The 13051-nt window shown below is 50.8% G+C and overlaps 1 protein-coding gene across 3 annotated transcripts in view; it reads left to right on the top strand.

Annotated features, from left to right (window-relative positions):
* Window positions 1–13051, top strand: part of LARS2 (leucyl-tRNA synthetase 2, mitochondrial) — a 146335-nt gene that overhangs the window by 118290 nt on the left and 14994 nt on the right. The window contains exons 15-20 of one of the 3 annotated variants that reach the window (XR_003606684.2): window positions 4645–4745; window positions 7099–7281; window positions 8429–8598; window positions 10622–10699; window positions 10959–11815; window positions 11990–12084. Coding sequence is in view for 1 of the 3 variants with exons in the window: in XM_028087167.2 (XP_027942968.1) it covers window positions 4645–4745; window positions 7099–7281; window positions 8429–8598; window positions 10622–10699 (532 nt within the window). In the remaining 2 variants the exon portion in view is untranslated. Of the gene's footprint in view, window positions 1–4644; window positions 4746–7098; window positions 7282–8428; window positions 8599–10621; window positions 10700–10958; window positions 12085–13051 lie in introns of all 3 variants that reach the window. The other 2 variants (XR_003606682.2, XM_028087167.2) reach the window with 2 other exon arrangements.

The raw sequence follows: 13051 nt of genomic DNA, 5'->3' as shown, positions 1-13051 counted from the left end.
GTGACCCGCTTCAGCCCTGAGAATGAAAACCGGATTCCCAGAGTCCTATGGATCATTCCCTGGAGCACTGCGAGAGTAGGGGATGGGGGGGGCACTGGGGAGTAAGCGGGACTCAGGGCCTGGGACGCGCCCCTCCCACCGTGAAATCCAGTGTGAACCCCCTTGGGGCCTTCTCCCACGCTCGTGCCCTTGCTCCTTCCTACAAGCTTCCTGCGAGCTTGAGTGGACGGAGTCTGAAATCACAGTGCACCTCTCCGTGCAAAAAGGTCATGGCCCCAACCAGAAGCCATGACATCCGGGCCTGCCTTTCATCCGTCTTTCTTCCTTCATCACTCGTCCCCCTGCACATTGTCCTCACCTCTGCTGCTGCTGCAGGTTTATTTCTTCCCTCGTGGACACAGAGTTGATTTAGGTCAAACCAGTGGACGAATATGAGCATCTGCTGTGAGCTACGCACTGAGAAGAGGCTCACAAGAGGAAGACAGGGAGGCGACTCACCTGAACACACAACACGATTTTACAATCTAGTATCTGTCAAGCGCAGGTACTGATACTACACTGGACACACCAACAAGGAACAGTTCTGGGGGCAGCCTCCAATGTGCACAGGCCCCTGGGATCCCTCGCTGGGAAAGGGTTAGAAGTGGTTTTGAACCAGGCAGAACTAATCGATGGCCTCAGCAGCCAGGCTAGCGGTGCCCATGGTGGGGAGGTGGGGCCTTTGGGAGGCTGGTCACACTCGGGTCATCAGTGGGGCTGCTTATGTTGTGAAAATTCAAGGGGCCCCCGGGTGGCTCAGTTGTTAAGCGTCAGCCTTCGGCTCAGGTCATGGTCCCAGGGTCCTGGGATCGAGCCCCGCATCGGGCTCCCTGCTCCGCAGAAAGCCTGCTTCTCCCTCTGCCGCTCCCCCTGCTTGTGCTCTCTCTCTGGCAAATAAATAAATAAAAATCTTTATTTAAAAAAAAAAAGAAAATTCATCAAGTGTTACCCCTAGGATTTGTAGGCTTTTCAATATCTGTGATGCACTTCATTTCACAGTTTACTTAAAAAAAAAAAAGAAGAGGGGGGGCTCCTGGGTGGCTCAGTTGTTAAACGTCTGCCTTCGGCTCAGCTCATGATCCCAGGATCCCGGGATCGGGCCCCGCATCGGGGCTCCCTGCTCGGCGGGAAGCCTGCTTCTCCCTCTCCCACTCCCCCTGCTTGTGTTCCCTCTCTCGCTGTGTCTCTCTCTGTCAAATAAATAAATCTTAAAAAAAAAAAAAAAAAAAGAGGGAGAAGAATTGTAGGCGATCAGACCTGAGGTTAGTGGCAGACGCGGTTAGGTGCAGTACCGCCCATTCCCAGAAGGTGGCAGCATCGAGCCACTTGAGGAACTGCAGGACCCCAACAGGATCCTGGTTTCTAACCGATCCCCCCAACCCACCCACCCCTGCCCTGTCCTGTCTGGGGGTTGAAAGCTACGAATTTTCATCAGACGACTCTTTATCTTTGGGATTCAGATTATTCCCTCCTTCCTTCCATCCCGGTTTTTTAGTTCTCTGGCACACACCGCCACCGTGACAAGTGTGACCAGGCTGTGTTGTGATTACAACATAAGGATCCGCACCCTGCCCTGCACCCATCACCTCAAGGACTAGTCTCTTAGACTAGTCTAAGTAGTAAGGACTAGTCTCTTAGACTAGTCTAAGTACTAGACTAGACATGGACTTAGAGAGGAAAGGAAAGGAAAAATCTCGTCAACTATAAAGTTCATCCCACTGGCATCGAGCACAGCAGGGAGAAGGTGGTAGTCTGGTTTTTTGTCTTTTTTTTTTTTTTTCCCCCTGTCAGGCTGCGGCGCATAAAACTCTCTGAGGAAGATTCCGATCTAAAAGATGAACTTGTGCACACACAGATCACCCCGACGAGCCCACTGATGCTTAACTGGGTTTGGGAGGCAGCCCTTCCTTGTAGAATACCGGCTCAAATTTGCTTGGTGCTTTTGAATGCGTTCATGTCCAGTCTCTTCCTTTACCTGCCCAATAAAATGTAGCCATACGATTTTCTTGTTTTATTTTAAAACTGTTGCCATATACGTACTCTAGTATATGGATTGGGGTTGAAATCCAAGTGCCGCCTGCCATTGGTTGGGAGGGGAAGATGGCTTCAGGAGGCAGCAACAGCAACCACCTAGCGTCCTCTGTCTGTCCTGCTGTCCATGCGTTTATGCATATTTATGCATTCATTCATCCCTCTGTGGTTTGGACATGTGCTTGAGCCTGTCCTCCATCTGTCGCGCACAGCGCTAAGTGCTGGGTCCTTGAGGTGATGGGTGCAGGGCAGGGTGCGGACTGGTCTTTATGTTGTAATCACAACACAGCCTGGTCACACTTGTCACGGCGGCGGTGTGTGCCGGACATTGCAGGACCCAAGGGAGGGCATGGAGGTGTGAGCCGGGGACAGAGGTGGCCACCCAGAAAAGGGAATGCCTGATTCAGTGGTGAAGGGGGAGTCCAGGTTTCCTGGGGAACATGGTCCGTGCTGGCAACAACCACGTGCGCGTGTGACCTCCGTGAGGAGCAAGTGTTTTAAGTGTCAGAGACCCCAGGCAGGTCAACAGGGGCTGATGGTGGAGAAAGTCACACGCTCAGCCTGTGCGGGTACAGTTCTCTGAGCTTCTTGAGGAAGATGCAGACGTGTGTCCGTGGGCATTGAAACCCCAACCTGCTGTGGATAAAGCCTGTGTGGCCTGAGGACACACATTCCTCGTGGTGTGGGTGTGGGTGTTCCTAAAGAGGGGGGACCACAGACACCATGGCTCCCCTTCAAGGTGCTACCATATTCAAATGCCTCATAAGATCCAAGCGCATTTGACTGTCAAATAACCTTTCATGATTTTCGGTGTAAAGACTCAAATTTTCTAGGAATCTTGCAGGCACGCGAACTGTGGCACCAAAGGATGTCAGTCTGCCAAACGTGGCTTTGGCAGTGGAATGTCATGGGGGAGGTGGGAGGAAGGCAGCTTTATGACTCAAAAGAGTTTATTATTAGGATGGATTTTAGAGCCTTGAACAGGGCGTTGGTGACTTCTGTGCACACGCACGTGTGGAATTTCTTCCAAATTAACATGATACCCTGGCAGATGGCCCCTATGACGTTGAAGAATAACATTGAATAATGTGGACAAGGTCTCAAAAATGCGTGTTACATTTCTCCTTGAATGTTAAATATATTGGGTCTTTTCCACCTTGGAAAATACCTCACCACCACCACCAAACTCATATATGCACGCACGTATACCCACACGTGCTCGTGAGATTTTAAAATACGAAGGCTAGGAATCCCTTCTTTGTAGCTGACCCTCATCTCTTTCCCAGTCACTCTCTTTGCTCCACGCCACCCCCTGAATCCACTAGAAAGTTTCCCCAAACTGCATCTGTCCACACGGCCGTTTGAGGAGGGCCACACAGGTACAAAGCGGGGGCCAGACTCGGCATCACGGTTCATCTACATCAGATGGCCTCGCGCGAGAAACGGGGGCCCTATCAAATTAACAAAGCCAGCGCCTCCTTCCATGAGGACGGCAACACTGGTGGCCCACTGGGCCTCTGAGGTCCTTGGCCCTTTGAGCCTCTACAGAAGAGCCACGTTGCGTGAGTGAACTTGAAGCACCAGGGGGTTTGCCTCGTGCTGCCGGCGTCGCTCGTGGGCGTGGCTCCCACCGCACGTCCCTGCAGCTGTCCTTACGAACACGAAACACGCACACACACGTGATGAGCACGTGCCTCCACGAATCGTTCCTGGAGTTTGGAATAGCGCTTGCTCACGTGCTTCACAACTGAGTCAGGTGGATTCTTCGGGATATACCATTTCACATCAGAAATAAAGTCCTTTCAGCATAGGGGTCAACCTCTCCCTGTCCTCTTCAGAGAAAACATTTATATTTCACTATTCATCCAGTCAAAGTGACTAAAACCAGGCACTATAACCAAATTGTCATCCATCCGTACTGTAGGCCAACTAGAGAACGGTTTAATGAATTAATTGATTAATTTTTATCTTAATTATTATTTGTATGACTTACACATTTTTTTAAAGAATGTGAGTAGGCACTGTCTGCAACTTGAGGGAAAAGCAGCCTGCTTAAACGGAGCCCCAAATTCAACCTCTCCGCATCCTCTTGAGCCCATCCTGATGCTGGACTCAGCACGTAGCTGACATATTTATGGTTCTTTAGAATTTATGAGTATTTTCAGGCATTCATTTACTCGAATCTTCCCGACAGCCCTTGGACAGATTTTTATTGCCTCTACTTGACAGATAAGCCAACAGCTGCTAAGAACAGGTAAGGGACTTGCCTTGGCTCCTAGAATTCACTGAGTAGGAGATAGATTCAAATCCAGGCCTTCCAAATCTGAAGCCTAGTGCTCTTGCCACTTCGCCAAGTGGAAAGCAGTTAATACCTGCTGGTATGAATTAACGTTCTTATCGCTGCTTTATAAGGAGCCCTTTGTTCCAGTTGGGTTTCCAAGTGGCATTCGCCAGCCCACCTGCTTTCGTGAAGGGCAGCCGTCTCTGTCCATCAGCTGAGAAGGCTTGTGTCGCTGTCTTCTGGATGCTTCCAATCCCCACCCATTGATTTCTTTTCCCATTATCTTTCCTCAGAGAACCTTTCCATAAGCTGCTGGCCCAAGGCCTTATCAAGGGGCAGACATTCCGCCTACCATCAGGACAGTATCTCCAGAGAGAGGAAGTAGATCTCACAGGTAAGAAAAAGGCCCATCTGGACCATCTGGGTACATCAGGCCGAGGCCAGGCCTGAGAGCCATTGACAAAGCAAGTGTTTGCCCGGGGCCTGGGCTGGGTGGAAAATCCAGGGTCTCCGGGCCTCTGCCTACTGTGGGCCGGTGTCCTCTGAAGGCTGGGGCCAGGATGGCTGCCCGCCCGTCGGCCCCAGCCCCATCCAGCGTCCATTTGCTTCTGGCAGGGTTTTTGCTTATATGTAACCCAAAGTCAGTTGGGGCATCACCTCATGTCCTTGCTCAGGTTTGACAGCGTGTCTCAGGAACAGAGCCCCCAGACCCAAGAGGCACTCCCTAGGTGGTCTCTAGGCGCATGTTGGCCCCTCGGAGCCGCCCCGACACTGACCCCCTTCAGCTCCCCGGAGCAGCCCTATCTGGCAATCCCCTGACCTCCCTTGCACTTTTCCTCAGGGGTAGTTCCTCCCAGCAGATCTTGAGGTGGCACCGTGACGATGTCGTGTGCACTCAGCCTACCGATGAAATCAGTAGAAAATGGGAGTGGGGGGCACATACGGGCACCAGTGAGAAACCCCCAGAACTCTGGCCATTCAGCTTAGAAAACCCAGGGCACAACAGAGGAGGTCACGTAAACCCAACAACCTCCTAATGGTAGGCAGCCTACCCAAGCCAAACACTACAGAAAAGATTTAGGTGGAAGCCATCAGTGGAATTACCTAATTAATGCAGTAATATATCAGGGTTTGGAATGGTCCGAGGGAGAAAAAGAAGCTGGAAAAGCAGAAAAGGGCAGTGTTTCGCCAACATGGGCCAGAGGGGAAAGGAGCCAAATCCAAAGGGCACGTACATTTCAGTTGTTAGTGAAGTGCTGTCTGTGTTAAGGGCAGGGCTGCCATGTGCAGCTGTGCAGCGTGTGCACTGCACAAAGGCACCCAGCCAAGGGGGTGAGCAGGGCCTGAAATCCAGCCATTTGCCAAACCATACACCTCCGGGCCACATTTGCCAAGCGAGGGCACCTTTTTCCTACTTCTCAACTGCTCTGCCCTGATAGTTGGCTTTTTCCTAATTTGCACAACAGTGCTGGGAAGAGTAGCTACAGCCCGGAGGAGGTGTGCAGGGTAAACGGACAGCCCAGATCAAGCAACTTCAGTCTCCCTTGGCTCCGATGTCATGGGGCCAGACAGTGTTGTGAACATCTTTTCCCTTCCCACGCAGACTTGGCCGCTGGGAGAGAAACAAGGGCAAGCTTCCATCTCCTTAATGGGTGCGCTTCTGCTAAAGTACGGAATTAGTTCTTAGGTATATACAATCAGTCCCTTGGGAGTTTGGTTGCCGTTGGAGTCCGGGACTATCTGGCTGGAAGGAACAGAAATGCACCCAAAGGCAGGTTGAGCACAGGATATAGAGATGTCACCCCAAGCCAGCTGCCGGCGCTCCAGCCGGGCCTCCCAGCACGCCCACAACCACCGGGTGCCACACAGATGCCAGTCCTAGGACTTTCTCCTCTCTCTTTCAATGGCCTCTGGTTCCTCTTCCTCCTTTCCTCTGCTTTTCTGCCCTGTTCTCCTTCCTCTGCCAGGCTTGGCTTCTGCCCTGCCCCAACTTTAGGGCACAAGGTGACCTTGGGAGCCACGATGCCATGTCTGGCCCCATCTCCTTAGGACTTTATGGTTCCAGTGCCCGGCAACATTGAAACAAGAGTTTCTGTCTCTCTGTTCCGCGTCCTGAGAAAGACCTTGGCCTTGCCAGATGTCCTTCCTTGTCCCAGCCACTGGAGCTCGGCCACAAGGTCACCTCATCCCACCCTAGCCATAGAAGGCCTTCTCTGTCACCACCCTCGGGACCGGTGGTGTGGGCGTGGGGAGGAGCCACTTCCAAAGAACAGGGCACACGGCATTCCACGTGAGCCCAGTGAGCTAGCTCCACGGAGCCTGCTCGCGCAAGACCCTGACTGGTCAGCTGCCCGCTCCCCGAGGAGACTGTGCATCCGTAAAGAAAACGGCGAAACGTGCAAAGCTTTGCTACCCTGTTTTTTACTTTCTCTTTTGTATAAACGTTGTTTGCTTTTATAGAGCAGGAAGTTGCTTCGTCTCGTTTTGTGGTGGAGAAGAAGCTGGTACGGGCCATCACAACTGTGCTCTATGTTCCCAAAGGGAAGGTTTGGGGTGGGAGGTGGGCCTCACCCATTTCAAAATGAAAACATTTCCTGTGATACACAGTAGAGAGAGAGAAAGGGGCATGTTGAGCGAATTCATGGGATCCTTCACATGGACACTTCAAATTGCTCTTTATTGAATGTGCTTTTATAGAACCGCCTAGAGCCACACCTTCCGTCGCCGTGTGTTTTTCTGGTGCACAGGTGCTGTTCCTGTTCATGCAGAAACGAAGGAGAGGTTGGAGGTGACGTGGGAGAAGATGAGCAAGTCCAAACACAATGGGGTGGACCCCGAGGAGGTCGTCGAGCAGTACGGCATCGACACCGTCCGGCTCTACATCCTTTTCGCTGCCCCTCCTGAGAAGGACATCTTGTGGGATGTGAAGAGTAAGGCCCCTTCCTCTCCCCGGCCTCCTTTGTGATCTGCCCCGGACACCGGAGGAGTTCGGGGAAAGGAAATGTCTGGGCTGAAGACAGTAGTAAGGGTTCTAGGAATCAGTTCCATGAAGTGGAGTAGCGTGGTTTGTCCAGCACCCTGTGCCATTCTTAGCCTGGGGTTCCCAGATGGAATGAACCTCAGAATCGGTGGGGGGGGCGGGGCTGGTGGCCCTTGTGGATTCCCAGTCCTCACCCCAGACCTCCTGAAACAGCATCCGGGGGGCCCCAGGAACCTGCCTTTGGCACGTCTGTGGTGTTGCTAATGCAGGTTCTACACCAGTCTGCCGGAGAACCTTCCCCGGGAGCCAGGCTGGCTTCCATGCCACCCTGGGGCCCCTCTGTGGTCCACGGAGGCCAGTCCCCCTCTTGATCTACCCTGAAAGGTTTGTTCTGGGGCAGGGTCATCGCCCCTTCCCAGCCCAGAAAAGCCCGCCCTAGGGCCTGCTCCGGATGTTCCTGTGACCCCTTCCCTCACCCACAGCAGCCTCCAGAGCCCCTCAGGGGAGATTTGTCTCTGCAGAGTTGGTTAGATCTGAAAAGGCGTGAGTAAAATCTTGTTGGGTATCTGGATGTCCTAGAATACACGGTCCAGTGGTCATTCGGTTGCTGTGGCAGAAGCAGCCAGATGCCCGGATCACCACTTACGCCCTTGCCCGTGATAAGTGTGGCACAGGGGCCAGTCCCAGAATGGGCTGCATTGGAATCACTGGGGACATACAGAGGGCACACGTGAGGGCACAGGCGTCTTTGGGGACACCTCTGCGGCAAGAGGCTTTCTTACTCAAGGCAGCTGGGCACAGGGGGCCCATCATGGCCCAGGCTTCTGAGCTTGTTGTGGGCCGGGGTGGTTGGTGGGCGGCACTCCGAGGAGCCCTGCGGTCCAGTACGCCGAATACCCGGGGCTCTGGGGTGTGACAGAGTCCGTGCTGCTCTGAGCTCCCGGATGCTAGAGGCCAGGGTGGCCCCCATAACTCCCACTGGGGCACAGTGAAGCATGTCTTCAATGCACCCATGCCTCTCTGGGCTTGGGGAGAGCCAGATCAGTCATTCACATGTCTGTGTTTCTCTCTCTCTCGTTTCCTGACATGAAACTCAGCCGATGCCCTTCCCGGGGTGCTGAGGTGGCAACAGCGTCTGTGGGCCTTGGTGACCCGCTTCATCGAGGCGAGGGCTCCCGGGACGGCTCCCCGGCCCCAGCTGCTGAGTGATGAGGAGAGAGCCGAGAGCAAGAAGCTCTGGGAGTACAAGAACTCAGTCATCTCTGAGGTCAGGAACTTTCCGGGGATGCTGGTCAATTCTGTGACTGAGCACACTTGGTCCGGGTGGACCACCCTGCCTTGGGGCGGGCCGCTGTTGGCCTTGCTCCTTCCTCACCGTGGCATCCCCCCGGCCTTGAAGGGTTGCCATCACCGTGTCGAGTAGCTCACCAAGCTGGAGCAGCCGGCCACGTGCTCTAATGGAAAGACATGCTCTCAGGAAAGGGCTTCCTCAAACGGTGTCCACCACATGTCCATCCCAGATCTCGGGAGGACGCCCCCTTCCCACCGGCTCCACACTTAACACTCTGGGGCAGAGACCCAAATGCAGGGTCTCGCTGCTGACCCACCGCATGCGAGATGAACAGAAACAGAAGTGTAGCACTGAAAGGGGCATGAGGAGACTGCTCTTTGGCCTCCTCATTTTACAGGTGGGGGCAGAGATGAGGCCCAGAGCCAAGAATCCAAGTTCCTGGATGCTCCGCATAGTGAGGCCTTCCCCACCCAGTTACGTTGTTACACGGTATCTGTGCGAATTATTGTGGTTTAATTTTTGCAAATAAATGACGTGTTCATGTTACCTTCTTAGAAAATGTTTTATTGTCTAAATCGTTTTCTTTTTTTCTTTTTTAAAGATTCTATTTTTAAGTAATCTCCACACCCAATGTGGGGCTCGAACTCATGCCCCTGAGATCAAGAGTCGCACGCTCCACTGGCTGAGCCAGCCAGGCCCCCCGGACTCATTTTAAAAGATTCTTCACTGATAACAAATCCCTATAAATTTCTTCTCTAGAAGTCGGATACCATACCATGACATTTGCCTTTTTAAGCACTTTGTGAAGTAAATGTCATGTTTTTGAAAGAAGGCATTTAAGGAGATCCAGAGCTATTTTTAGCGGGTGTCACTCCTTAGGCTGAATTTTTACTGTTATTTTTATTTTTTAGAATTGCTGATTTGAACTTTTAAAGTCAGCCAAGGTCACTTTTTTGGACTCTGGTGACTGATGACATTGAAGAAACAGGGTTTTCATGAGGCCCTGGGTCCAGCGTGGTCTCATTCGGTGACACTTCTTTTTTTTTTTTTTTTTTAAGATTTTATTTATTTATTTATTTATTTGATAGAGAGACAGCGAGAGAGGGAACACAAGCAGGGGGAGTGGGAGAGGGAGAAGCAGGCTTCCCGCGGAGCAGGGAGCCCGACGTGGGGCTCGATCCCAGGACCCTGGGATCATGACCTGAGCCGAAGGCAGACGCTTAAGGACTGAGCCACCCAGGCGCCCCTTGGTGACATGTCCTCAGGGAATATTCCCGTCCACTCCAGTGTAGAGACACAGAGCTCACGCAGTTGAACTTTGTGATGTAAATGATGCCTGGGTGACTGTTTTCATGCCACATATTTCCTGTCTGGATTTGGCACATTCTTCTGTCAGATCATAGAACTGGGGTATTTCGACAAGTTGGAAACTCTTGACATCTTTAGATGTGTTGTCTTTCTGTATTTTTGGCCGTGGTCGAAATCGAGAAGCACACAAACAGGAAGAAGCTGACAAGTCAGCTTGAGTGTTCTTGTGTTGACTCCGTGTTTGAAAACGCAAAACTCACCTTATCCCATATGCGAATAACCTTCATTGTGAATGAAAGTCATGGAGCCACAGGGAAGGGACATCCTGTACCCCATCTCCTGTTGTTTTGATGTTTACTCATCTGTGGGTCCTGCCTCCTGTCCAGGTGGTTAGAGGCGTTTGATGTCCCCGCTGGGAGAACCAACACTGTCCCAGATGTGGGGGGGGGGGGCAGGAAACGCTGGACAGTGGAAACACCATTTGACCCTGATTTTTTAAAATCTTTGTGCCAATGAAACATTACCATGATTATCTGAGATAGTGAATGCATTTATGAATTTCTTTGATTGCATTCATTTAATTCACATTTTTTGGATAATTCATTTGCTTTGTTGTTGTGTTGCATTGGTTTTTTTGTGGAAAGCTCAAAGGGATTTTGAAGAAAGTGAGTAATTCAACTTTTACCCATAGGTGACCACCCATTTCACAGAGGACTTCTCACTGAATTCTGTAATTTCTCAGCTGATGGGACTCAGCAGTGCCCTGCTGGTAAGTGGCCCACCTGTCCTCATTTGCTGGTAGCAGGGGCGGGTGGGTGGCCTTGAGCCACATTGTGAGGTGGCCTGCAGGGTCCTGGTTGGTGGACAGAGAGCAGGACCATGGTGTCACCTCCTTGGTGTGGCTCTGTTATCGTAAAGAAGCCTGTTTTCCATAGTCACAACCTAGTTTTATAGCTGGAAGGTTCTTAAAGGTTGTCTGGTCCAAAGCCCACCCCCTCACTCCCCTCCCCCACCCCCATATTTTGCAGATGAGGACACTGACACCCTGGGAGGTTCGATGACGTATCTGGTTGATTAGTGACAGATCAGGACCAGACTCGAGCCCCCTTCTCTTCCGGCTCTGCTCTTTTCTTCCTGCTTCCGCTGCCCGCTCTCCTGATTGATCTGATACCCCCTTGGCATCATTAACATGTTACACTCCTTTAATCTGGACAAGTCAGATTTGTGCTCACTAAAAACAAAAGTCAGCCTTTTTAGCATAGATTCCTCTTCTTGCCACATGTGACTAGAATTTTTCTTGCCAGGGGAAGGATTTGTCAACAAATGGAGGTTAGGCAAGTAGTTAGCTGTTTGGACAACAAACAACAACAAAAAATGTAGATTAAGGCTATTACCACATGCCTTTTATAATGAAGCTCTTCCCAGACTTTAAGAACAGTGGAAGAAATTTACAGGTTTGACTACATAGAACTCACCATTTTTAGTATATTAAAACATGCCATGTTACAAAGCAGGTAAAAACTGGGGAAAACATTTTATAACAAATACGTCAGACGTGAGGCTTAACATCCTTGATATGTAAAGAGCTCTTTACATATGAATATAAAAATACCTGACCTAAAAATGGTCAAAGGATGTGAAAAGAAAATCACTCACAGAAAATGGTATAGAGATAATCTGTAAACTTGGCAGAAAAAAAATATTTGCCTTACTAATTATCGTGAAATGCAAACTAAAAACACGATGCTATTTTTTTTTAACCTATCAAATTTGTAGAGACTTTATAACATAAAGTCCCTGCTATGACCGAGACAGTGAGACATTGACACCCCAGCAGTGGCCGTGTGGTTAATGGAACCTTGCCAGGAAGAGCTTCGGCTCCGAGGTTGGCATCCCTACAGTCGTTTAGACCCTTTGATTCCGGGCTGCCCATTGGCAGGTGACTTATAATCACAGAGACATAGAACCCCAGCTGTCCCCAGTGGGGAAATCGTGAAATGACTCATATCATATCAATAGGGAGGAGATGTGCCACCACCATTCACATCGTGTCTTCCAGGAATCCCTAGTACCAGAAACTGTTCATGATACAACATCAAATAAACAGACAATACAGAAGTGCTCAGAGGATAAAAATTCCGGTCTAGCAAAAGGGTATGTGGACAGATGTGTATATTCACATATTTTTGCATTTTTGGAGACCAGGATAAAATACATCAGGTTTTTTTTTTTTTTTTCTGTTTGGTATAATTGTGAGTGGTTTTGTATTTCCCAGATTTTCTTTGCTGAGTGTGTGTGTTTTTTTAAAGATTTTATTTATGTATTTGACACAGAGAGAGCACAAGCAGGGGGAGCAGCAGAGGGAGAGGGAGAAGCAGGCTCCCCGCTGAGCAGGGGAAGCCAGCCTCTGGGAAACTCAGTACCCTTGTTCTTCCCACAGCCCACTTCCCCCCAGGCTGTCCTTGGTCTACACTCGCAGGCTCACACCCTGCTTTGCTCCCCACCCTCCCTCCCCACCCACACCCTGTGGAATCCTGTGACACCCTCGATTCATTTGTCACTTTTCTCCCCAGTTGGCTGTAAACTCCTTGAGGGCAGAAACCGTGCCCTTTTGGAGTAGGTACCCCATAAATTAAGTGGGTGTGGCTACGTTATGTGACTAGGCTGCACCGCAGGAAGAAACTGGGTGTTACCAGCACAGCTGCTTAATAGGAGGATGAGACCCCCAAGGGGGCAGGAGGACCCCAGCACTGGGCGCTCCACGTTGCAAAGCCTGTGAGCAAGTCTCTCTGCATGTCTCACGGGTCCTGCAGCGCACGGGAAACCTCCAAGAGCGGTCAGGAGTTTAACTCTGATTTAAGACAAAGCTGCTGGGAGCCTGCTTCTCCCTCTCCCTCTGCCCCTCTCCCATGTGCGTGTGCTCTCTTTCTCTCTCAAATGAATAAATAAAATCTTTTTTAAAAAATTAATAAATAAATAAAAAGCTAAAAAAAAAAAGAAAAGACACAGCTGGATTCTCGTGGGGGCCGCATCCCTTGGTCAGCCACGTACCTGGGGGCAGATTGCTCCCCTTCCGTGGTCCTTAGCCTCTCCACCCTTCCAGTGGGGTAAGAACAGCACC

This window comes from Eumetopias jubatus, unplaced genomic scaffold (assembly GCF_037043125.1).
Source record: "Eumetopias jubatus isolate StellerSeaLion01/CBP00866 unplaced genomic scaffold, mEumJub1_p1.0 scaffold_1, whole genome shotgun sequence".
Lineage (NCBI taxonomy): Eukaryota > Metazoa > Chordata > Mammalia > Carnivora > Otariidae > Eumetopias > Eumetopias jubatus.
This window is presented reverse-complemented; position numbering and strand designations above follow the sequence as displayed.